Genomic DNA, 26211 nt, shown 5'->3' on the forward strand with positions numbered 1-26211 from the left:
GGCTCAAATTGGCAAAATTCTCTTTTTTCTTCTTTTTGCATCCATTATTGGCACCCCTTATCCTCAGTAGGGTCCCGGGGGTGGTGGAGCCCATCTCAGCTATCTTCAGGCAGTGGGCAGGGGACACCTTGAACCGGCCTATTAACCTGAGATGCATGTTTTTGGAATGTGGGAGGAAACTCTCCAACTTTATTCAACATCTTCTTGAAGAGGATCATGTCTGAAGCTATGGAGCACATGAAAGTACCGTCAGTATCGGGAGTAACAAAGTCACGAACCTCCGTTTTGTTGACGATATTACCAGATTGGCAGGAGACTAACAGGATCTGGTCAATCACCTGAACGAACCCTCAACCCAAAAGTAATGACCAACAATCCCCAAGGTATCACCACAAACATCACCATCAACCAGAGAACTAGAACCTGTCATCAAATTGAAATACCTTGGAACTGTCACATCAGAAGAAGGGTCAGAACCAGAAATCATGGCCAGGATAACTCCAACCGCAGTTGCACTTGCCAGACTTAAACCCATCTGGAGAGACAAGAACATAGCAGCTAAATCAAAGATCAGACTTGTGCAAGTTCCTCTAAGCTTCCTCTCAGAGCAAAACTGAAAAAGGAAAATCCAGGCCATGGAGTAGTGTAGCAACAGGAAACTTCTAGAAATCAGCTACAGTGGAACCTCGGTTTTCGAACGCCTCTCAGTTCGAACAAATCGGAGTCCGACCAATAATTTCGAGAAATTCTTGCTTCGCTGTTGGGTCAAAAAATAATGCGTGAGTGCGTACGCTAGGGTGCGATGCTGAGCAGCGTACGGGTGTTTTAGCCCCTTAATATGCCTCCGAAGAAAGTCAGTGCAAGCAGCAAAATTGCTACAGGTGAAAAAAGAAAAGTAGTGCGTACAACTATTGCTGATCTTGCCTGCGCCTTCTGCTGACCACCACAAAGGTAAGAAATCCTATTCATAATTCTTTTCTTTATCCTTTTTTTTTTTTTTACACGTTCGTGTTAGCGTAATCTTTCGTACGGTAGGTTACGACAACGCGAACGTACGATTAGCCCGGGTTAGCTTCATGTTTACGTTAAACATTCATGGAAAACATTCAGGGTGTTGGAACGGATTAAAACGATTTACATTATTTTTAATGGGAAAAATCATTTCGGTGATCAAACAAATCGGTTTTCGAACAGGGTTCTGGAACGGATTATGGTCGTGAACCCAGGTTCCACTGTACTTAGCCCATGTGACAATGCACAACACCATTGGCACCCTACCAATAACTGTTAACTCTGCACAGACAGAAAGTTCAGTGGCATAGTCCTATCATAAGATCATCTGGACCGACCAAGATCATTCTCCAGGGCACAGTCCAAGGGGGCAGGAAGAAAGGAAACCCCCAAAAGAACTGGGCCCACAACATTAAGTAATGGACTGGTGCCAACCAAGACCCAAGCACAGACCAGGGACCGTCAGCATCCCCATATCGGTGCCCCAACGTCCCATGCACTAAAGGGATCCGTGACCAGATATTTTTTAGTTTTTTTTCAAAAATAACTAACATTACAGCAACAATATTAATAAAATACATCATTAGAATTTAGACTAAATGCTCAGAAATAAATAAAACGTGCTTCAAACCATCACTGCCCCCTGTGGTTGAAGTTAGCTCCATTTCCACGGTTTTTAATTTCTCATATAATTTGTTAAAAGTTAAAAGTCTCGTTCATTTTTTGCAGCAATTTCAATGTTGCAAATAGTGACAGAAGTGGGCGTGTCGCGTGGATCTCCGCGCGCACGGAGGAGAAAGGGGGGGCGGACACCGAGACCCACGGACTATAAATGGCCGTAGAGCGCCCGCGGAGCGCGGCTCAGCGCTGCTGCTCGGCTGCGCGATGAGGACGAGAAGGAGAGACCCACGCGTGGATTTAGACACTGACCCACCCTCGCCGCTCCTTTTACGCGGGATGTGAGGGCGCACGAGGAAAGGACGGGCGACTTTTCCCACCCGTGGAGTAGGAGATTGCGTCTTTTGCGTTTTCATCGGGGTCCGAAGTGCGCGCACGTCGTGGATCTGAGTGGCGTGTTTTTCTTTCTGGTACGAGTGGAAACTGTCGCGCCAAACAGTGGGATTTTTTTCTTCTCTTTTGGATGCATCATGCCGCGTGGATTTTAACCTGCAGGTCTGCATGGGCCATCTTTAAGGTAAGCGATAAATTTATATTATATATTATATATATTAAATACAGGGTTGGGTAGGGTTACTTTAACTGGATTACTTTCAATTACTTTTGGATTACTCCGATACCAAATATGCTAATAAAAGACGAAAAAAAAACTAAATATGAGTAAAATGACTCAATTTTGTGCAGGCTTGGGGAGTAACGGAATACATGGAACGGCAAAAATGATGTCGGCAAGCTGTTTGGATTTATTTTCTTTTGTTTCTGTCGCATTTTATGTTGGTTTTGCCGGAGATCAAAGAGATCAAAGCCAGGAGAGAGAGCTTACCACGTGTTGTAAGTCATCATTCTAGTCATATTTAGTTTCTTTTGTCTTTGATTAGCATATTTGGTATTGGAGTCATCCAAAAGTAATTAAAAGTAATCAAGTTAAAGTAACCCTACCCAACCCTGTATATATACAATTTACTGCACGTGGGAAAGGAACTAAGAAAGACACTCAAAGAATTTTTTTTTTTTTTTCTTGGTCAATAAATAAAACCAATCCTTGTAAATACAGGGGGATATTGATCAATACCTACCCAATACCTATACTTTTTTTTCTTGTGAATGTCTTGATCGTTAAACAATCGAAAGAATTCGTTTATAATTATGATAAACGCGGCACAAAATTCGTAGGCACCAAAAACGTTGTTTATGAAATCACTAAAATGCAAAATTTAACAGTATAAGTGTAAATCCATTTAAAACAAAAGTGAATAAACCTAAAAAGCTGCAATGTAGCGAAAATAGGAACACGGAATAATGTCTACAAGTCAGTCGTGCAAATAGTCTTAACACAATTGGATCGAATTTGAAAGTGATAATGCATTTTTATACCAGTTTTTGGTTAACATTCTTGGCTCCCACCTCCCTTCGTTGAATCGTCTAATACCCAGAATGGGAAGACAGTGTTGATCCCAAGATAATACTATCAATCTGGTCAGAGTACTCGTTCGGTTTTGATACTATGGTTATCTGGAACGATCCACCCAGCGCTCTTTGTTTTCTTCTACGTATTCCGTCTTGCCGTGAGTAAATAGGCGTCATGTGGTCTTTATAAGGTTTATGATCGGTTAATAAAAGAAACGCAATCGTTCATAAGGGGAGCAACTCGCTGAGGTGATGTAGTTACTAAAAATAGAAAAACAGAACGTGAAGTTCCTTTTTTGTTTTGATGCTCAACAGCCTGATGGAGTACATGTCAAACTACAAAACTTCGAGTCACGCGTTTTGGGGAAGCAGGGTCAGAAAATGGAGTTTGGAGGACAATCAACAGGTGGAGACTCGGAGCGCTTGTGCGTAGTTGAACATGTGCCGGCAACCAGGAATACAAATATTTGGGACTCGCTGTATTTGGCCCGGTTTCCCACGCAACAAACAGTTGTTTTATGAAGGTGTACAATTTAATGGGCGGGGGAGGGGCATGCAATCCGGCCACAACATTGGCTTATCTTTATGACGAGTGTATAAATTGATAATCGGAATGAAATGAAAACTGACGATCGGTATTACGTGCACGGTTCACGGTTTTGTCCTATCAACAGTGTGTTGTGGTTATTGGATATATATATATTTATTACTTTCTCTTTCAGTAACCCTTTACGGTAGCTACGTAGGTGTATATTGCTTTTTTTATTATAAAACAGAAGATGCATCCATTCGTAACGAATCAAATCTTTCCACTTTAAATGTTTCGAGATACTAGGGGAGGGCGATACTTGTCGTATCGATTGATATCGATACTTTTGGCGGGAAATGTGACAATTGATTGATTGAATCCCTTTGAGTTGGTTTATAGTTACGATAAACACGGCACAAAATGTTTTGGCCACCAAAATTGTATTTTCGCTTAAAAGACTAATGCATACTTTAACAGTATAAGAAATAAATAGAAATGATTCTACTTCAACAGTTTGAAATTCGAGAGTCGAACAAAAAAAGCGGCAAAGTGAAAACGAAGTACGAAAACTGTCAGGATCAGAACGGAAACAGAACCCACTTGCGTGACGTTTACCACAAGTATTATTGAAAGAGAGAGGAAAGGCTGCGCCCACGGTCCGGTGTTCGCTCTCGTACTCGGATTGTGATCCGAACGCAGAAGTGGATCTTCCGTAGCGAGCGATGGCGGTGTCAGGGGCGGGAAACTGGTCGGTAGCCGGGACTGAGAGAGCAAGACGTGGTGGGAAACGAGTCGTAAGCCAGAATAGGAGAGAAGATGAAGTCAAGGACAAAAATAGGTCGAAAGCCGGGACGGGAGAGCAGAAGTGGTCAGGATCAAAAAACGGGTCGAAGCCGGGGACAGACGGGAGCAAAAAACGGGACAGGCGGGGTCAGGGTCGAAAAAGGCTTGCCTTGTATACACGGCGATTCGCAGACGGACTCACAATAGGGGACAGACAGGCCTGGGTTCAAATACTGGGAGCTAATCAGAACCCGCGGCAGATGGCGCCAAAGGAGCGGGCAGAGCTGAGTCATATCAGTAATCATGACAAAAACAGTACAACAAAGTCAACAAGACAACTAAAATACCTGCTATTGCACAATATCCTGAAAATAAAGTCAATAGTACAAATACTGTCAACACAATCGAATCGAATTTGAAAATTAAAGTATATGTAGAATCTTATGACCCACTAACAACATTATTATAGTGATAGTAAGACAATATTGATCCCAAGACAATAGTATTGATTCGATCCAAGTACTTACCCAGTATTGATAATGGATATTTGAATTGATCAACCTATATTGTCCACCTTTTTTTACCAACTAGCTAAAAAGGTTAATTGTGCATGTCTTTTTCCATATGTTATTACAAGGTTGTAATTTATGAGTAGTAGGGTTCAATCAACTTACCAAAGCATCAAGCCAGTTAATAAGATCACATTCCTTAGGAAATCACAATGATCCGTCAATAGTGAGCATATATTTAGAACGGCCTGTGGGCTTGCTGAATGTTCTTAGGAAGCTACCTGTTGCCCACGAACCCCACGTTGGTGACCCCTGGTCAGCAACAATACATGTTCTACCTAGTTTGTTGCTATGATTTTGTTACCGCGTTGCATCAAAATTTCTATATCTTGTGTGTACTTTAAACCGATTTATGTTCTATACCGATTTCAAGTCTGTGAAGGATGATTTGCCTAACCAAGCTAGCATCTACCGTTTAATTATGTTAGCACGATTTACATTTCAAGACGATTATATTATTCATACCGATTTTAGGTCTGCGAAAAAATATTTGCTTAATAAGGGCTGGGCTACAAGTTAGCAAGCTTTGATTTTGTACATTATACCTCTTTGAGTTTCTATCCCGTGCGTACTTGATACCAAATTTAAATATCCGAATAAAAGTTTGTGACTAACATGTTGTTAGCATGTTATACATGAAACCATTCATATTACAGTTACACTTTTTGAAGCCATTTATATTTTGTGTTTACTTTATCTCGGTTTTACGTGTGAAAATAGCCTTTTGCCTCTTAAAGGCTACGAGCTAGCAACCATGATTTAATTCTGTTAGCATGTTATACCTTTTCAAGCCATATATATTCTGTGGGTACTTTATGGCAATTTTGAGTCTGCAAATAAATGTTTGTTTATTAAAGGCTACAAGCTAGCTGCTTCTAATTGATTTTAGTAGCCATACCTTTTCAGGCCATTTATATTTTGCCTCGATTTTAAGTCTGCGACTAATTATTTGAATATTTAAGACTCTGAGCTAATGCGGGGTCTTCGACCTTTTCCAAACGTCGAGCTACTTTTAGGCACGAATTAGCGCGAAGGATCAGCAGTTGGATGTGAATTTCTAAAAATGGGAACTTAGCTAAATGGTTTGCTAAATAGCTAAAAAGTAGTTTGAAAGTAAGCTAGAAAAACAAACGGGCGAAAAAACTAATTGGGAGCCAGATAGCCAGCTAGAAAAGTAAACAGCCATCTAAACAGCTAGATAGAAAGCTAAAAACAAAGCTAGATAGCTAGCTAGAAAGGAGGCCAAAATCTAGCAAGAAAAAAAAGCTCAAATGTTAGCTAGGTAACATGCAAAAAAATGTAAAAAAATCTAGCTAGATAGCTTGCAAATAGTTAAAAAGGTAGGAAGCTAGCTAGCTACTAAGCTAAAGACCTAAAAGGAGCTAAATAGCTAACTATAATAGTAAAAAGCCAACTAAATAGTCTGTTAGAAGGCTAAAAACAAAGCTAGATAGCTAGCTAGAAAGGAGGCCAAAATCTAGCTTGACAACTAGCAAAAAAGCTCAAATGTTAGCTAGGTAGCATGCAAAAATGTGAAAATCCAGCTAGATAGCTTTCTAAATAGTTAAAAAGGTAGGAAGCTATCTCTGTACTAAGCTGAAAATCTAAAAGAGAGCTAGATAGCTAACTACAATAGTAAATAGCCAACTAAATAGTCTGCTAGAAGGCTAAAAACAAAGCTAGATAGCTAGCTAGAATGGAGCTCAAAATTTGCCTGACATTTAGCAAAAAAAGGTCAAATGTTAGCTAGGTAGCATGCAAAAATCTAGCTAGATAGCTTGCTAAATTGTTAAAAAAGTAGGAAGCTAGCTAGCTACTAAGCTAAAAACCTAAAAGGGAGCTAGATAGCTATAATAGTAAAAAGCCATCTAAATAGTCTGTTAAAAAGCTAAAAACAAAGCTAGACAGCTAGCTATAAAGGTGCCCAAAATCTAGCTTGATAACTAGCTAAAAAAAGTTCAAATGTTAGCTAGGTAGCATGCAAAAATGTAAAAATCTAGCTAGATAGCTCGCTAAATAGTTAAAAAGATAGAAAGCTAGCTAGCGAGTAAGCTAAAAACCTAAAAGAGAGCTAGATAGCTAACTATAATGGTAAAAAGCCAACTAAACAGCCTGTTAGAAAGCTAAAAAGAAAGCTAGATAGCTAGCTAGAAAGGAGGCCAAAATTGAGCTTAATAACTAGCTAAAAAAAGTGAAATGTTAACTAGATAGCATGATTAAAACAGATGTAAAAAACTAGCACAATAGCTTGATACAAAGCTAAAAGGGTAGCTAGCTAAAAAGAAAATTCCCTTTTGGCTCATTCACTATACAAAACCCAGATATTGAAATTAGTTTGTTGTATTTCCTGGAAATTAAATTATTGAAAAGAAGGATAATTACATTTGTTTGACAAATATATTCTCGTTTTTTTCGCTTATGTTAATTATTTTTTTAAATGAATCATCAATACTTTTTGTCTATGTAGCCCATGAACCAGAACTTATTCATTTGAATTTCTTAAAATAACTTATGTTATTACTATGTTGTTACTATGTTCTTATCAGGGTAATTTTTCAAAATAAAGGTTAAATGACTAGAAAATCATTGAGCTATTTACAAAACAGGCCTGCAGGTACCTCTGCTGTCCTTAAGGGGCGCCATGTTGGAGACCCCTGGCCTAGTGGCTGATTTTAAGTCTGCAGATAAATATTTGTCTTTGGCACTGGCAGGTTAGGTGGGCACCAATAGCCCCCACGACGGTCTTTATTGGAGTTTTTGACTTTTGACAGGAATTAATCCATTCTCTCTCTTGTATTCCAGCTCTCCTCATAGGAACTGAGTCTAAGATGAATTTATGGGATGTGGCGGCCATGTGTTTATTGCTCCTGAGCTCCGTCGCTAGCCGGCCTCTCAACCACAGCACCAAGACCGCCAAGAGGATCTCCTTGGCCGCCAAATACTCCAGTTCTGCACGCCAGTCCGCAGAGGACTGGTTAAGACGCGATGCCCAAGGCGACATAAGGGAGATCTCTGTGGAGGATCCGTGTAAGGTTTTCACTAAACTCGGCGTGGATCACAGTACCACCAAACAGTATTAGACCCCGTCCTGAATTCTGTGTTTTTAGCATATTTATCACTTTCAGATCATCAAACCAACTTGAATATAACACAGAACCAAGGAAACACAAAATGCACTGATGAATGATATGATATTGATTCCAGTTACTAAGGCACTAAAATCAAAACCTATCTGGCCCTTTGTGAAAACGTAATTGCCACCTGAACCTAATGGCGAGTTGGACCACGTTTGGAACCAAATGTTTACGATAATTGCTAATGCGTCTTTTACAACACTGTGGAGGAATGTTTGCCCACTCTTCTTTGCAAAATTGGTTCAAATCTACCATATTTTAGAGGGTTTGCTAGCATGAACTTTTAACATTTAAGGTCACACAATAGCATCTCAATTGGATTTCATTCCGGACTTAGCCATTCCAGATCCTTTCGTGGACTTGCAGGGGTTTTTCGGATTGTTGTACTGCTGCACGATCCGATAGCGCTTGAGTTTTAGGGCACGAACTGATGCCTGGACGTTCTCCTTCAGGATCTTCTGGTAAACACCAGGACTCGTTAGTTTGTCAAGGGAAGTAGTCCAGGTCCTGAGGCAGCAAAGCAGCCCCAGACCATCACACTGCCACTACCATGCTTCACAGTCAGCAGAATGTTATTTTTTGTCAAATAATGTGAGATTTTTATGTCAGATGGGCTGCACACCTTCCAAAAAGCTCAATTTTGGATTCATCAGTCCACAAAAATTTTCTTGGGGATAATTGAGATGCATTTTGGCAAATGTGTTCTTTTGAAGCCAGTGTCTTTCCGATAGTGGAGTCATTAGCACTGGCCTTAATTAATCCTTGGATGTTGTTTCGAGGTTCTTTTGTAACCTCTTGGATGAGCCGTCGTCGCACTCTTGGAGTAACCTTAGTTGGTTGACCATTCCTGTGAAGGTTTGCCACTGTTACCAGATTTCTCCTTTTTTGGGATAATGGCTCTGACAGTGGTTTGCTAAAACCCTGCAGCCTTAGAACAGGCTTTGTGTCCTTTGATTTAACTCACTTTTTTTCTAATTTCTTGTAGAATTTCTTTGGTTTGTGGGATGTCAATTGTGATTTTGAGATTTTGTAGCCTACTTCGCCTTAAGAAATGGAATAAGTCAAAAGTGAATTTTGTATTTCCTTGGGTCTCTGTGTGATATTAAAATCGATTTGATGATATGAAACATTTGAGAGATAATTTTGCAAAAAAAACACAGAATTCAGGAAGGGGGCAAAAACTTTAACACAGCATTGTATGTAATCCTGAGAAAATGCAACACACCGATTTATCTCCAGTTTTTGGTTAACGTTCTTGGCTCCCCCCTCCCTTTGTTGAGTCCTCTAAGCTCCTCTTAGGTTCTGCTGGAGGGTGCGCTCGTTTGTACTTGTGTGCCTGATTGCGAAAGGATTTCATGCGATACGCTGTCAAACCTGCATCAAAAAAAGGAAAACAGACATGTTTATTAATTGATGATCACATTTGCATATTAAATCCATAAACTAATTAAGCAAATCATACACATTACCTCGTCAGTTAGCTAAATGCTAACAAAGAAATGATGATTAAACTGTACAAGGGATATCAGAATTTAGCATGTTAGTGTTAACTCTCTATGAACCCTTAAAGGGACAGTGTGTATGCTATGACCAATAGATTTCCCAAAAGTGTGTAATAGAGCCAAAAACAAGTGCCAAACTATGGAGACTCCAAGTGACCAAAACACACGATTTGACTTTTTATTTGTACTAGTATTTCAAACAAATGCACGTTTATATGAAGTTTCTTGAATTTGTCTACATTTTTTAAATCAGTGCTTTTGTTTTTATCTTTTGGATTGAAATGTATTCACCACTAGTTACCGAAGTCCAAAATGTATCGGGAACACGTATACTTAGGAGGGAGCTCCAGAATATCAAGGGCAAATGATCGAACAGCTTTTGTTGTTGGCACAGTCCTTAAATACTGGTTTTCTGCTTGTGATCAGGTATATTATCATGCTTTGGGGTAACAATGATTATTAGGATTGACTATATTCCTCTTTGTGTCTTGCTGCTATCAGCACAATTGATGGCTACAGACGGCGGAGTTTTAATTTAATAAGATGGCAGTTAAAAAAAAATTTTTTATAACCAACATTTTTGGACCCTTTAGCTCACCGATACATCTTCGTACCCGTACTACCCTGTAAATTACATAATTTTACCTTCTCTGTACTGTCAAAAATATTAAAAAACAAAACGGTTATGTTTTGGTATATGGACCCAAGTGCAGAGAAAAAAATCAACGAGAGTATTTGGGGGCAAAGGGAATTAACATGAGAATAAAATGAGGAACAAAAAAAAAAAACAGTCCGGAAAACACTAGTTCAGGAAGTCCAGAACAGATCAACAAAAAGTATATTCGGGCAGGAGATCAGGAACATCAAGGGCAAAGGATCTAACAGCTTTTGCTGTTGGCACAGTCCCTAAATACTGGTTTTCTGCTTGTGATCAGGTATATTTTTATGCTTTGGTGTAACAATGACTATTAGTATAGACTATATTTCTCTTTGTGTCTTGCTGCTTAACATATTCAGCACAATTGATGGCTACAGGCGGCAAAGTTTCACTTTAATAAGATGGCAGAGTTAAAAAAAAAAATTGATAAACATTTTCGGACCCATCTTTAGCTTACCGATACATCTTCGTAACCTGTAAATTACATAATTTTACCTTCTCTGTACTGCCAAAAATATTAAAAAAACAAAACTTATGTTTTGGTATTGGGACCCAAGTGCAAAAAAAAAAACTGAATGACAAGAGTTTATTTGGGGGCAAAGGAAATTAACAAGAGAATAAAACGAGTAACAAAAAAACAGTCCGGAAAACACTAGTTCAGGAAGTCCAGAACAGATCAACAACAAGTATATTCGGGCAGGAGATCAGGAACATCAAGGGCAATCCAACAGCTTTTGCTGTTGGCACAGTCCAAATATATTAGGTTCTTGCTTATGGACAGTGGCGGATAACGAGCAACAGGCTCTAACACTAAACAACGGAAAAACAACAAGGACAGGAGTCAAAGTTCGCAGAGTTATCTGTTAAGCCGAGCACAGAGGATTTCCCACAATGATGTCGGCCAGCTTATCGTGAAGCGCGTGTGTCGATTTGTGTTTTATGACGCGTTACATCACGGCGGTGTCAAAACAGCCGCGTCTCATGAACCGAACCGTGAGCGCGGCAGACGGCTGCCAAATATTCGCCTCCGCTGTTTACATTCGCCGCCACCGGCGAGTCGGAAATCAACCCCGAAAAAAAACGAGCCCGGGAATGGAAAGTTTGAAGCGTTTTGTTTATACGTGCATTTAACAGCCACACCGGGAAGGAATTTGAGTGTGTTTGGAGCTGCGTGACACTGGATCATCTTCACCTTGGACGCAGGCTAGGGGCCAAAAGGTGGATGGGGAACTTTTCGGGGAGAGAGTTTACCCTGCCACCTCAAGCCTGAAATACAGTAGACCCCAGAGACACTGCATGAATCCATTCTAAAACCGGTAATTAGCTCCCCAACCCTGGTACCTGTGATAAAAACTCCGACAACAAAATAGCATCAGGTGTAATATATGTGTATTTGAATGAATAACGTTATAAATAAATGTACATGTAAAAGAAAAATTAAATTGTATTTACCTTTGGCACGACGTCACTTAAGATGGTGCAGTGGAGTTAGTGGGTGGATGCAGGCGGATGGAGGAGATGGCAGCAGAGGATTAAAAATGGATGGTTATTTTAAAACTTCTACTTGCAAGGATTGTTAGAAAATTCCCTTGCTTTAATCGCCCCCTCATTGTTATTTAAGTCCCGACCATCTGTGGTTACGATTACATTCCTTGGTGAGGGTGTTTCTTAATAATGGTTATCATGTTTTTGCTTCCCCCTTTAGCATCACTACAAGCTTAAGATCCATAACAAATAAATACAAGAAAATACAGTATAGTATTATCAACACTTAATTCTTTACAAGGGGCACAAGATTCTGAACATCATGAAAGGGAAAGAAAGGCATTATGGGAGTTAATTCAGCCATCAGCATGTCTGCGGTTTCATGATACTGTGACGTCAACCAATTGTAGACAGGCATCTTAGAGATAAAACTCGTCATATGCACAAACACCACTAGGTTTGACTTTTATACGTTTTGGGAAGGCAAAATAATTTGTAGTTGATGGTGTATTGAGGGGAAAAAGCTGTAAGGGGAGGACGTCATATCCTGGGGGTCTTCTGTATGAATTTTTTGTTAGTTAAGCTTTCATATCATCAAAACTGACTTATAAGTGGAAAATATCTAGTAATTTTTCTGTAACATAACAGCAAATTTTGAAAGCTAACTACCCAAAAACAAAAAAAACAAAAATATGTCTTGAGCTTAGTAGTAGGTAGTTAGCAGTTTTGTTAGATGAATGCAAAATGGCTGTCTGGTAGTATTCAGTGCTAAAACATTGAATTGTGTCACAGTTTGAATTGGACCCAACGTGCATTGTTAAATAACAAAACCCAGGTACGAAAATACAAAATAACCAACAAAATGTCCAAACAAGGAACAACAAACAAACCTAACGTGACAATAACAGTAGCAAAGACCTAACACCTTCTGGTGTCTTCAATATTAGGCACCGAAATAATGAGATGCAGGTGTGCGCTCTCCAGCCACTCCCCACAGTTTAACATCCTCTAAATGGGAACTAAAGCACCACATCCTGACAGAATCGTACTTCATTACACCGGCAGAGACAACTCAAACGCATTATTTGTGGTAAACCATTGCTGTGAAATTGAAAATCACAGTATAAACCAGAGCTAGAGGAGGTGAAAACGATGTTGAAATGGAATTGTTGTAACGCTGATAGCGTTTGTGTGCTGCTGATTAGTTGCAGCACAGATTGCACAACTGGCGCACGAAAATCAGTCTGGAAGTTGCATTTATACCGCAAGTGACCCACTTTACAGTTTTCACTTCGGTGACGCTAACTTTTAGAAGATTTACACGTACCGTGCAATGTTCCCTGTAATTTTCCCCGGGTCTGAGCGTTCACATAAAGTCGGTGAGCAACGCTTGCAACAACAGTGAGCAACGGCAATCCCAAGTGTGGCAACTAAGTCATCATCAAACATGTCCAAAACTTGACATCACGTTACATTTTGCTGAGTTTCCGGCAATGCAAAATGATTTTTCGCTTTTGAATGAATTGACTCATGTACTATTGCAAAGGTTGTACGGCCTACAAACGTCATTTGTTTTTACAATTCTTTCACAAGATATCCATTTCTTTTTATTTCCTGATATCTTTTGTTGCATAATATTAACATTTTTGGGGGCTTATTTAATCGGTTGTAAGATACAGAACTGTACTTAATCACATTTTTGAGTGGAAGTACAATGTTGGCAACAAGATTCACTTGATATAATTGGAAATTATTTGAATGCAACACAAACTTTTTCTTTTTTTCCGTGTTTTTTTTCTACTTTTTTTTAAATTCCTTTAAAAAAATCTCATTGTGTTTATTTTTTCCGAGCTGTTACTTTTTTTCTTTTTGTTCTCTATTTACTTTTTTCATACATTTCTTTCTTTTCTTTTTTTCTGTCTTTTTTCTACATTTTTCCTTTTTTCTCTTCCTTTTGTTTCTTTTTTTCTCAGCTTTTCACTACTTTTTCATTTTGGTATGTTTTTCCTTTTTTGTTCTATTCCCCCTTCCTTTAAGTCACTTTGTGCATAATTTTACATCATATTTGGTCATGTTGGAATGAAAGAAGCAATAACAACCCGAAGAGCCGTTTAGGACCCGAAAGAGCCGGTTCTTTTTAGTGAGCGGAGCCGAAGAAGCCCGTTCCCCGACAAACTCTACTAACTTTACTCAACTTCGTTCTACTTCGACTCGACTTCAAAATACCACAATTAGGACACAATGTCAGGGGAACCCGTGTATTTTTACCTTCATGCACTGTAACTTTGACTTAAGTCGCTTTTTAATTAATAATTTTGAGCCCTGGTTTTTGTGCGCTGGCTCGATTTTCTTGTGCGCTGAGAATGTGCAAGCAGTGCGCTATTGCACACGCGCGCAGCTTAGAGGCAACACTGTTTGTGAGGTTTGTTCTTTGGTTCAGATAGTTTTATGGTTGTTTTGACCATTTGTTTGTTGAGTCTTTTGTGATGAATTAGCATCTTTTTTTAGCACCTTGCCACGTTTCCTGCTTCCTGCTAGCACAGTAGAAAGTACAGACTTTTTGAGTTGTCTCATTTGATAAATGCAATGCAAAAGCAATGGACTGCTCATGCTGCTAATGCTAGCATAGTGTTGCTGTAGCTGTATGCACAGAACAGTACAGTATTAGCATTAGCGGCTGCTGAAAATTAGTTGCTCAAGTGTCGTTACTGCGGCAAAAGCACAGGACTGCTCATACAGAATGTGCGAGCAGTGCGCAATTGCGCACGCGCGCAGCTTAGAGGAAACACTGGTACCATGGGGCATAGAAACAAGCGAGACTCCGCCTATTCGCTTTGATCCAATCAGCTGTAGGGCGCGGGGGTATCGAGTGGCGCCTAACAAGTGTCCGGAGTGTCCGGTGACACCTCCTAACCGCAAAAACACCTGCCAGACCGACACGGACGCTGGTCGTCATGCGATTTTTACTCGGGCGTCCAATTTCGTTTCCTCTCTGACGATTTTTATTGCGATTCCTGAACCTGCTCAACGGTCTGAACGCCTCCTGTTGGGAAACAGGAGGCACCGTATCGGTTCTAGAATGAATGACCCGTTTGACATTGATTGTTGGAGGAAGCAGGGACTTCTAAGGACATATGTGTAAAATTGAATGAAAGTCTGAAGTTCAGTATCTAGCAATGTTCTGATATAAATGGTAAATGGTCTGCATTCATATAGCGCTTTTCAAGTCAATGAAGACCTCCCATAGCGCTTTACAATGTGCTTCACATTTACCCATTCACACACACACACCGATAACAGTGTCAGCCATGTAAGACAACTACCTGCTTATCGGTGGCATTAGGGATTCAGTGTCTTGCCCAAGGATACTTTGACATATAACACGGAGTAGCCGGGAACCGAACCTGCGACCTCTTGATCCCAAGACAAGCGCTCTACCTCCTGAGCTAATGCCACCCTCTACGTACATCAAATCCCTGTGTCTAGTCGAAACGTAGAAAATACTAGTGGATTGAAAGGGACCTGCAGCACGGCGGCGCAGTGGTTAGGGCGTGTGCGGCACAGTTCTGAGGTCATGAGATCGAACCTCCTGTGTGGAGTTTGCATGTTCTCTGGGTGCTTGCGTGGGTTTCTTCCGGGCACTCCGGTTTCCAAAAAACATGCATGTCAGGTTGATTGGCCGGTCTAAAATTGTCCCTAAATGAGGGACAGAGTTGTCTGTCCCTCTGCCCTGCGACTGGCTGGCAACCAGTTCAGGGTGTCCCCTGCCCACTGCCCGAAGCCGGCCGAGATGCGCTCCAGCATCCCCGCGACCCTACTGAGGATAAGCGGTGAAGACAATGGATGGATGGATGAAAGGGACCTCTTTCCCTCTCAGGGTCAAGGAACTCTCTGCATGCATCCAATCTTCTTGTCTTTTGTCTACTCAAAAGGTAGTTGGTCACTAGTGAACAGAAGATGACTTGGTATCTTCAGGATTCAAGGAACGCTTTGCCTAGATCAAATCCATACTCAAAATGTAGCGAGTTGCTTGAAAGTTACCTCCATTTCTCTCCTAAGTAAAAAAACCCTTGACATTCAGCAAATCCCTGTCTTTGGTTTTAAAGGTAGTGAACTACTAGTGGATTGAAGGGGTCCTCCTCTTCTCAGCGTCAAGGAACGCTCTACATACATAAAATCCCTGTGTTTTTGGACGATTGAAAAGGTAGAGAACTACTAGTGGATTGGAGGGAACCTCCTCCCCACTCAGGAAAAGAACCCTCTGCATACATAAAATCTCCATGTTGGTCTGCTCAAAAGGTAGCAAATCACTAGTGGACAGAAGGTGACCATCTCTTCTCAGGAATCGAGAAACCATTTACACATAAAAAACACTGTATTTGGTCCCAAAGGTAGTGAACAGATGAAGATGACCATCAGTTCTCTTCAGAGTCAAGGAACCCTTTGGATATATCAAAGCTTTACTCAAAAGGTAGCAAGTTGCGAGTGGATTGAAGGTGACCTCCCTTTCTCTCCAGAAGAACCCAATAGGTAACTAAAATTCCCATGTTTGGTCTTAAATGGACTGCTAGTCGATTGAAGGGGACCACTCGTTTTCCAAAGAGAAGGAACCCTTTACATACATCAAATCCCCGTGTTTTTGGTCTGCTTGAATGCTGGCGGATTGAAGGTGACCTCCCATTCTCTTTTTGGTTCTCGAACTTTCTAAATAAAAACCGGACTTGCCTCGACATGGCTGGAATGCAACAAGAGTCAGACTAATTGTTTCATCCAAGAACATCGGTTTAACACCGAGTAATACAAGTAATGTACAGAGACGAAGCTTCGAAACAAATTTTGGATCTAGTCCCCATCAGCAGATGTTCGAGGCGTATTGATGTCTTATTCCCGCTAAATAATTCATATAAAAGCACGTCGGTTCCTGGAGTCGGGATCAAACAAGACAGCAGCAGCTGTCTTTCAGACGGTGTCAGGACGCAAGCTAATATGCTAGCTCGTTTTCACGGGTTTTGTTAGGAGACAGGAAGCAGCTGGAGTATGAGGACGTTTGGCGTCTTTGGAACATCGAAAGAGCTTTTGATGGGCGGTTCTCAAACTTTTAGGGTCAAAGGAACGGAAAAACAAAGGGTTTCCATATCTTTAATTCCAACGAAATGATTCGTGAACCTTAAACTCAGTTGACGCTACCCAGACTACAGTTTAACAAGCACCGCTTCAAACAATCTGTCATCCCACCCTCAACACCTCCGTAGATCCGAAGGAGGTTCTGACAAATGTCTTTTACCAGTTTTAGTTTATGGAATCGTCCTTAAAGTTCTTGGAGCAAACCCAGCAGAGCATTCTGCTGTCCGATTTCCTCACTGGAAGGACAGATACAAAGGGAGCCTTGTGTTCGCTTTCAGGTGGATATGGAAAGATCTTTTGAGCCTTTCCATTTTTGTGGATGGGAATGGGAACTGTAAGGCAGTTTTGGATGAAGATGGTGAAGAAAAAGTAGTCCGTAAAAGTAAAGTATAGTAAACGGATGGGACATTATCCCATTTTGATGTGGGGATTGCAAAGAGAAGTTGCTGTATAGCGGGTGGTAGTAGGATAATGCCTTCCGAACCCCCGGTAACACCGATAAAAACATTAAAATAACAATACAGTATACAATAAGCACTTCTTATGTGTAGTATACATGCATACGATTAACATTATAAATAAATAAATATGAAATTTGATTTACCGTTGGTGTGACGTCTCGAGCTGGCATAGTGGAGTTAGCAGGTGGATGCAGAGGAGAGTGGGTTCTTGCTTATTCCTTTAGCATCATTGCAAGTCTTTGGGCCCATAGTAAAAAAAATACAGTACAAAAATAGTCTTTACAAAAAACATAGGATTCTGAACTGAAAGAAGAGAAAGGCATTATGGGAGGAAGTTCAGCCAATAGCATACCTGTATGATGCTGTGACATGTATTTTATACAATGTCGACCAATTGCAGACAGGCATCTTCGAGACGTAAGTTTTGGGCATGAGAAATAAGTGTTTTTTGAGAAAAAACTGGAAGAGGGGGCAAAAAAAACATCAATTCACACCATAAAGTGAAAACGTCATAAGGCCAGGATGCTGTATCCCGGGTGTCTTTCAAATCTGTCATTGTCTAAACTAAGCTAATTCTTTTCTGTTTATACGAATGACACAATGTCTACCTGCTGCCAACTAGTGGTAAATTGTTGAAACGCGTCATGATCGAATTGGACTCAATGTGTGTTTAACAACAAAGACTGGACACAAAGTAAAAAACAAGTGGTCTCAAATCATATAAAAAAACAAACAAGTGAAAATGTAATAAAGAGGGGGGGCAGTATCCCGGGGGCCACGGTACAGATTTCAATTCCATCAAATTACATGAAGGTCTTGGAAATTTGCCTGGTTATAAATTCCTTATCCACTTGTGTCAGAGCATCACTTCCTGTGGTGTGCCTTGGGTAAGTACAGCCTGGCGACACCTATCCCTCTACAGCAGTGGTCCTTAAATAGTGGGGCAGGCTCCTGGGGGAGCACGAGGCTCCGTCAAGGTGGGCCTGTTTGACCTCGGGTACCTTTATTTTTTAAATTTCCAAGAATAAAGTGAAATTGCACCTCCACTACACTAGGGGGCAGTGGCAATCTCATTCACACTCTGAGTTTTTTTTTTTTTTGCATTTAGCACTTGCTCTTTGCACATAGCACAGAGCATTGAGTAAGAAGTGTTGTAAACATGAAGTGGAGCGGAGCCTCAAGTGACCCCATGAAAAAATGATGGGATGAGGGGCACAAAAGGTTTTCTTCTTCCCATGGGGAAATGACAGAAAATAATTGAGGAACACTGCTGTACGGGCAGTTTTTGTGGGGGGTACGAGGTTTGTTCTCCTACATGAAACAGAGGAGAATCCCCCCGATCTGACTCAGATACAGGACCTTCATCATTTGGTTGCTGTTGTTGTTCAGTGCAAGGCTTCTTCTGCTTTTTAGAGACGAGCCACAAATCTATAATCACTAGGGGGAAAAAAAAAATCAGAAATCTTGAGTACGCATTTGTGTTCACATTGTACGCAAGCAGGGTTGGGTAGGGTTACTTTAACTGGATTACTTTCAATTACTTCTGGATTACTCCAATACCAAATATGCTTATAAAAGACAAAAGAAACTAAATATGAATAAAATTACTAAATTTTGCGCAGGCTTGGGGAGTAACGGAATACATGGAACGGCAAAAATGATGTTGGCAAGCCGTTTGGATTTCTTTTCATTTTGTTTCTGTCGCATTTTATGTTAGTTTTGCCGGAGATCAAAGAGATCAAAGCCAGGAGAGAAAGCTTACCACGTGTTGTGAGTCATCATTTTATTCATATTTAGTTTCTTTTGTCTTTTATCAGCATATTTGGTATTGGAGTCATCCAAAAGTACTTGAAAGTAATCCAGTTAAAGTAACCCTACCCAGCCCTGTACGCAAGTAAAATATTTACAGGACAAGGGAAAGTCAAAAATCATTTGTGTCTTACAGATGACGAAACGAGTCCATACGCGGAGAAGTTCGACGACGTCATGGACTTCATTCAGGCGACGATCGGCAGATTGCGGCGGTCCTCAGAGTCCCGGGGCCCGAGGGAGCAAAGGCGGAGAGGGACAGCAAACGCACGAGGCGAGGGGAAGGCCAACAGAGGCGACCGGAAGCGAGGCCGCGGTAGAGGCGGCAAAACGGGACGGGGAGAACGAGGTCGCGGGAGGACTTCGGGGCGTCCCGGGCGAGGCTGCCTCCTGAAGGAGGTCCACCTCAACGTGACGGACTTGGGTCTGGGCTACCAGACCAAAGAGGAGCTGATCTTCCGCTACTGCAGCGGCCCGTGCGCCGAGGCCGAGACCAACTACGACAAGATCCTCAGCAACCTCAGCCACGGCAACAAGCTGGACAGGGACGCGCCCTCTCGCACGTGTTGCCGACCGGTCGCCTTCGATGACGACTTGTCTTTCTTGGACGACAACGTGGTGTACCATACGCTTAAGAAACACTCGGCCAAGAGGTGCGCTTGCGTGTAAAACCGTGGAGCTGAAAACGGACATACTGTTACATTTCCTTTTTTTCTAACTGCCTTTTGTAAAAAAAAACTCAAGTTTCTTCTGGAAAGCCTCAGAGGAATATCCTTTTCTTTCTTTCTTGGATGAGGACTCTCCCGGACACAAAAGGATTCAGCAGACTTGATATCCCATCATAGGAATATATAGACTTACTGTATATAAATATCTCACTATATATACACAGTATATATATCATTATGTATGTATATGCTCGTGTGAAAGAGGTATATTTATTAAGATGGAATTAACTTATTGTTATTTATTTCATTTACGACACAATGTTTTTTTTATTTATTGAGAAGGGTGCTTTCTCCTTTGTCCACGTGTTCACATCCGTTTCTGGAACCTTTGGCCAATCCAACTCACATAAAAATAAGTTACACATGGATGAAAGCGGACGGAAAGCCCCGAGGGTTTTACTAGAAATGCATGAGAGTCGGGACGGAGACCGGTTTTAAAAGAAATAGCGCAAAACGGGAGACGTTTGGGTGGGATTCACAACCCGTGTAGAAATTCTACTAATCCCTAAGACCTCAGGACCAAAATTGTTTCTAGGTTGTTTCACTGAAGACAAACCAGTGTTGGTGAGTGTTATACACAGAAGGATCGTAGCAGTTCTGGAATAAGCAACCCATTTGGCACAGACTGTCAAAATTGAAGAAAACTGACTTTAAAGACGTTCAAGAGATGGTGTTTCATTATCTTGAACTGTTTAGATCCAAAGTACCCTTACATACATGAAATCCCCACATCTACGGTCTCTTCGAAAGGTAGAGAAATGCTATTGGATTGAAGGTGACTTGCCCTTTACCAGAGTCAAGGAACCCTTCGCATACATCAAGGTAGTGAATTTGCTAGTGGAATTAGGATAACATCCATTATCTCCCGAGTCAAAGAATCCTTTACATATGTCATATCCCTGCATCTTTGGTCTGTTTGAAAGTAAAAGATCGACTAGTGGACTGAAGGTGACTTCCCTTTTTTTAATTGTCAAGGAACCCCTGACATACATTAAATACCCGCCTCTTTAGTCTGCTTGAAAGGTAGTGTGTTGCTAGTGAATTGAAGGTTCCTTCCAGAGTCAAAAAAACCCTTTACGTACAGCAAATCCTCGTGTCTTTGGTCGGTTCATAAGGTAGAGAACTACTAGTGGATTGAAGGTGACCTTTTTTTCTCTCATAGTCAAGAAAAGCCCTTTACTTAAATCAAAGCCCTGTGTCTTTGGTCCTGAAAGGTAGTGAACCGCTAGTGGATTGAAAGTGACCTCTCCTTTTCCTCAGAGTCAAGCTTTTGCATAAATCAAATCCCTACTAAAAAGGTAGCGAGTTGCAAGTGGATTGAAGGTGACCTCACATTCTCTCCAGAGTCAAGGAACCCTTTACATACATCAAATCTCTGTGTCTTTGCTCTCCTCTAAAGCTAGTGGATGGAAGGTGACCTCACATTCTCTCGAGAGTCAAGGAACCCTTTACATACATCACATCCCCATGTTTTTGGTCTCAAAAGATGGACAACTTCTAGTGGAATAAAGGTGACCACCCATTGTCCAGAGTCAAGGAACCCATTATATATAGATCAAATATTTGTGTATTTGCTCTGCTCTAAAGCGAGCGAATAGAAGGTGACCTCACATTCTCTCGAGAGTCAAGGAACCCTTTACATACATCACATCCCCATGTTTTTGGTCTCAAAAGATAGAGAACTTCTAGTGGAACAAAGGTGACCACCCATTATCCAGAGTCAAGGAACCCATTATATAGATCAAATCTGTCTTTGCTCTGCTCTAAAGCTAGCGAATAGAAGGTGACCTCACATTCTCTCGAGAGTCAAGGAACCCTTAACATACATCAAATCCACATGCTTTTGGTCTCAAAAGATGGATAACTTCTAGTGGAATAAAGGTGACCACCCATTGTCCAGAGTCAAGGAACCCATTATATAGATCAAATCGTTGTATCTTTGCTCTGCTCTAAAGCTAGCGGATAGAAGGTGACTTCACATTCTCTCCAGAGTCAAGGAACCCTTTACATACACCAAATCCCCATGTTTTTGGTCTCAAAACATAGAGAACTTCTACTGGAATAAAAGGTGACCACCCATTGTCCAGAGTCAAGGACCCCATCATATACATCAAATCGTTGTGTCTTTGCTCTGTTCTAAAGCTAGTGGATAGAAGGTGACCTTCTCCTCTTTTTGGTTCTTGGGAGTCAAAGAAGCCGTCCGCCAATCAGGGATGCCCTTTCGTGTAGGTGGGGAGTCAGGTTATACTCCACCTCCCGACCCATCCACTCTGAAAAGAGGATTTGAAAGTGATCCCCCTTTAGCATGAGTCTTAAGCAAACAATCCCCGCCGGCTAAGGGAGTTTCAAAGGGGCTGCGCGCTACTGTACGGCTTTTCAACGTCAAAGTGATGTTCCAACAATAGACACACAACAGGGGAAATAGGGGTGGGGAGGGGGAGTCCCTGTATGTTTTCAACAGGCGATAACATGTTCAATCGAGGGAATATCAACATCTCGGTTTAAGGAATCAGCGCTTCAAGTGGAACAAAGAGTCTTCGGGGAGGGTCTTGACGTTTCCACGGATTAGGGACCAAGGTATCTGTGCCCACCCGGCAACAAGCAAGGCAGCTTTACAGTGTGTAATCCCCCTTCCACACACAAATCCACAACATAGAGCTGAATTTAGGCCAAACTCAAGGGAGAGAGAAAAGCTGGCATTTATCGCGGCATACCTCATCAATTGGATCATCTTCACTGTTTGGAGTTTGTTCCAGATGACAACTTTGGAGACTTCCCAGAAACCGCACCCCCTTCGGTTGTATACGTTCTGCTTCTTGAGACCAGGGCTTGTCAAAAACAATTTGCTCCTGTGGAGAAATTTTTATGAAGTGTTCCCTTGTAATCCTAGAACGCATCGAACATAAATCAAATGGGAATTTTCTATAAGACTTTATGTGGATAAGGAATCTTACAAGAATAAAGTTGTACAGTGAACCTTTGTTTATTGCAGGGTTGGGGTTCCAAAAGGAACTTGTGATCGGCGAAATCTGTGAAGTAGAAATGTTTTTTATGAAAGAACTAAAAATTCCAAGAACAAGCCTTAGTGGTGCCCTGGCGACCCAGGAAGTTAGGGGGTTTGTGATTATACAATTAAATACTTTTGTCAGTGTAGCTCTTCTTATTGACATTTTAGAGAACATGAAAATCACATTAGCATTTACACGTAATGAAATTTGGCAAGCTGTTTAACGTTCGTTCACATATTTAACTACATCATTACCAAACAGGCGTTATAGCGAGGGTACACAGAATATAGTTAATTCACATGATAAATATTTATATGAACCCAGAACGTGATTCTTGTATTGTCGAAGAAGTCTTCAAAACAACACATGGAAACGAATCCAACCGTTTTAAATGCGCCCAAAGCTAGAGCAATTTACTGTAAATTGGTTTGTGTATCCCCGCCCGAGGGTTTAAGAAACAGTCTGACGTGTAAATTGCTTACCTTTGTTCGGTTGTCACACATCTGGTCAGGTTGCCACGCGAGTTCATGTACAGTACTATGACTTTTGCAAGTACTTAAAGACAAAGGGAGATCTACGATTTCAATGCTAAACAGGGGGAGTACCTCAACAGAAACTAGGCCTGCAAAAGGGAAAGAAAACACAGAACGGGAAGGAGTCCTTACTGTTCCAGAACCAAAGCTCTCTGCAAACTTTTATTTTTGTACAATACTCATTTTATAGAACTTTTTACAGAAATAAAAAAAGTCTTTCTACATGTGTGCTTCAACTTTTTAAACCTGACCTGCGTAACACTTGTTTCCAATTTGCTTCCCTGTGTTTATGGGAGAGGTAGACGGATTATTGGGCAGGCCAATTATCGGCACCAGTATTTGGGAACTTGACGGATATCGCTATTGGCCTTTGTATTGATTTGAAGGGCCGATTATTTTGGCTCAGATGCAGCAGAGACTCTCTCTCCCTCTCATCCCTCCCTTTCTTTCAGCAATACACACCCCACACTTTCTAATTGGATAAGCGATCATGGGCAAAGCCACTGAAGTGGGAAGAATAATGTTAGAGCAGAGTAAACAGCAGCAGTCCCAACATGCCTGTGAGATAAGACCATGAGATTTTAAAAAGTCTGTGGTAAAAAAAAAAAACACGTGTGAGTTTAAGAGATAACGTAAAAAGTGATGTTAACTTGTTTTAGGGAAGCACGTTCAGGTGGAGACTGATCTTATGAAATTAGTTCCATCAATCAAGCGTGTGTGTTTGTGATTGAGAGAGCATAAAATGCATGCTAAAGTGGAAGGTTGAGTGATTAGCTGTTACCATAACATCAGTTCGTCAACCTGGGTCTAAAACAGGAGTGCCCACACTTTTAACCCGTGAGTTCTTTTGAAATTTCGATGCACGTTTTGTTTTAAGCTCATTTAAGTTATGTTGGTTGTATTGACATTTTTTATAGTACACGAAAAAAAATCAAGGAGCTATTTAAGCTTTTATGTAGGTTTATACAAGTTGTTTGCTCAGCCTAATTTTATTTCCTGCGCTGTTGTTTTTTGGTTTAGGTAAAGATTAGTCATGTTAGTTGTGTTGTTTACTGCAGAAGGTTTCAAAGAGGTATTTTTTTTTCATTTATAACCAATATTTTTTCTTTTTTTTGCATTATTAAAAAATCCTCACGCAGATTTATAAGCTTTTAACAGCAAATCGGCTGAAAATATCGGTTATTGGCCTCCTCTTAATACCCGTACTGGTCGGTCCTTAGTTTATAGCGATTGAATTGAAGATGGGCGCGAAAACAATCCCCACATTCCTGAACGCCAGCCCACCCACCGGCCCGCCGACGTCGTACAGTAAACACAAAACGTGAGTCGGGGGGCTCGAAAAACGTTCATTTCTATGGGGGGAAAACGATTGTGGCTGATGGGACGATAACAGAGCTGCAAGTTGAGCTACAGATAACATTAAATGGATTACTGTTGATGCACCTTTTAGATTACATAGACAAGGATGTCAACTGATCCAGACTTTCTGTTCTGAGGTGGGCCGTATCAGTAAAAAAATGGGAACTCAACATTTTTAGCCTAGTTTTTCAGATAATGCTTTATCTTTCAGGCTACATTAGTAACTTAACCCAGTGTTTTTCAACCCTTTTTGAACCAAGGTACACTTTTATCAATAAAAAAGTTCCGAGGCACACCGTCCGTCAGAAATGTTTGAAAATTATGTCATGTCAAATATTTCACTGTACAACCTCATAAGCAGATAATTAGTAAATAAAAAGAAGAAAATAATACTTAAAATAAAAAGAATGATGTGCTTCATGTTTTTGTTCTTTACAGTGCGATCTTAAACCGCTTAGTTAAAAAAATTAAGTTGTTAAATGTACTGTGCTACCTCATGAGCAGATAATTAAAAAAATCTACTGCCACCTACTGATATGGATGACTATTACAGTTCTTCGTCTAATGATAGTAAAAATACTGAATAATGGCCTGATTTTTTTGGGAAAGATGAAATTGGGCAAATTCCAGCGGCACACTAGACAAGGTCTCACAGCACACTGACTTAACCGACACAACAATGGTGGGTGAAGTATGGCCTACAGGCTTTTACATACACAAACAAAAATTGTCAAAATGATCATATTAAGGTACTACTCGTGTTTTTTTTGTTCCTATTGTCCCTTTGTGTTTCTACAGAAAAAATACTTCTACAGAAATAAAAAAATAAATAAATATCATATTTAATGTTTCAAAACTGGGGCTGAACATTTTATTTTGCTCTCTTTTGAAAAGAAAGAAAAAAAAACAATACTATAAAACACCACTACGGTAATACTATAATACAAAAATAGTACTCCAGAAATATAACAACAGAATAAAAAAAATCAATTAAAATAATGAAAATACTAAAGACATTTTACAAAAGTACTATGGACGTACTTCGAAAATACTTCTGTGGAAATACTCCGAAAATGTTTTTGTAGAAATGCTAAACCCTACTTAAGTCATTCCATAATAAAAAAAAATGATCTACAGTAAATAAAGTACTTATCATTCGCGAAATCGTATTATTATTTTTTTTAAATATGATAATGTAAAAGAACCGAGTACATATCCTGGTACTTGTCTGAAAAGGGTAATACTACACATCAACAATTTGACTCTTCTATTCTTGATCAGGGTATTACCTTAAACTAAACATTTCAGTTATTCAGCACTTACCTCGATTACTGTACTTGCTTAACAGTGTAGGAACATACTTGGCTTACAGTACAAGGTTGAAGACGTCTCCAAGTTCTCGTAAAAGCGCTAAATAATCACATTCGACGTCA

The 26211-nt window shown here is 40.5% G+C and overlaps 1 protein-coding gene across 1 annotated transcript; it reads left to right on the forward strand.

The window, feature by feature from the left end:
• The first annotated feature begins 1906 nt into the window (after positions 1 to 1906).
• Positions 1907 to 20596, forward strand: gdnfa (glial cell derived neurotrophic factor a). The gene is made up of 3 exons (XM_088355344.1): positions 1907 to 2206; positions 7780 to 8004; positions 19287 to 20596. The coding sequence occupies exons 2-3, from the start codon at positions 7806 to 7808 to the stop codon at positions 19817 to 19819; spliced, it is 732 nt and encodes a 243-aa protein (XP_088211470.1). The 5' UTR covers positions 1907 to 2206; positions 7780 to 7805; the 3' UTR covers positions 19820 to 20596.
• Positions 20597 to 26211: the final 5615 nt, after the last annotated feature.

The sequence above is a fragment of the Urocampus carinirostris genome, chromosome 16 (assembly GCF_059441175.1).
Source record: "Urocampus carinirostris isolate Australia breed hairy pipefish chromosome 16, RoL_Ucar_1.0, whole genome shotgun sequence".
NCBI lineage: Eukaryota > Metazoa > Chordata > Actinopteri > Syngnathiformes > Syngnathidae > Urocampus > Urocampus carinirostris.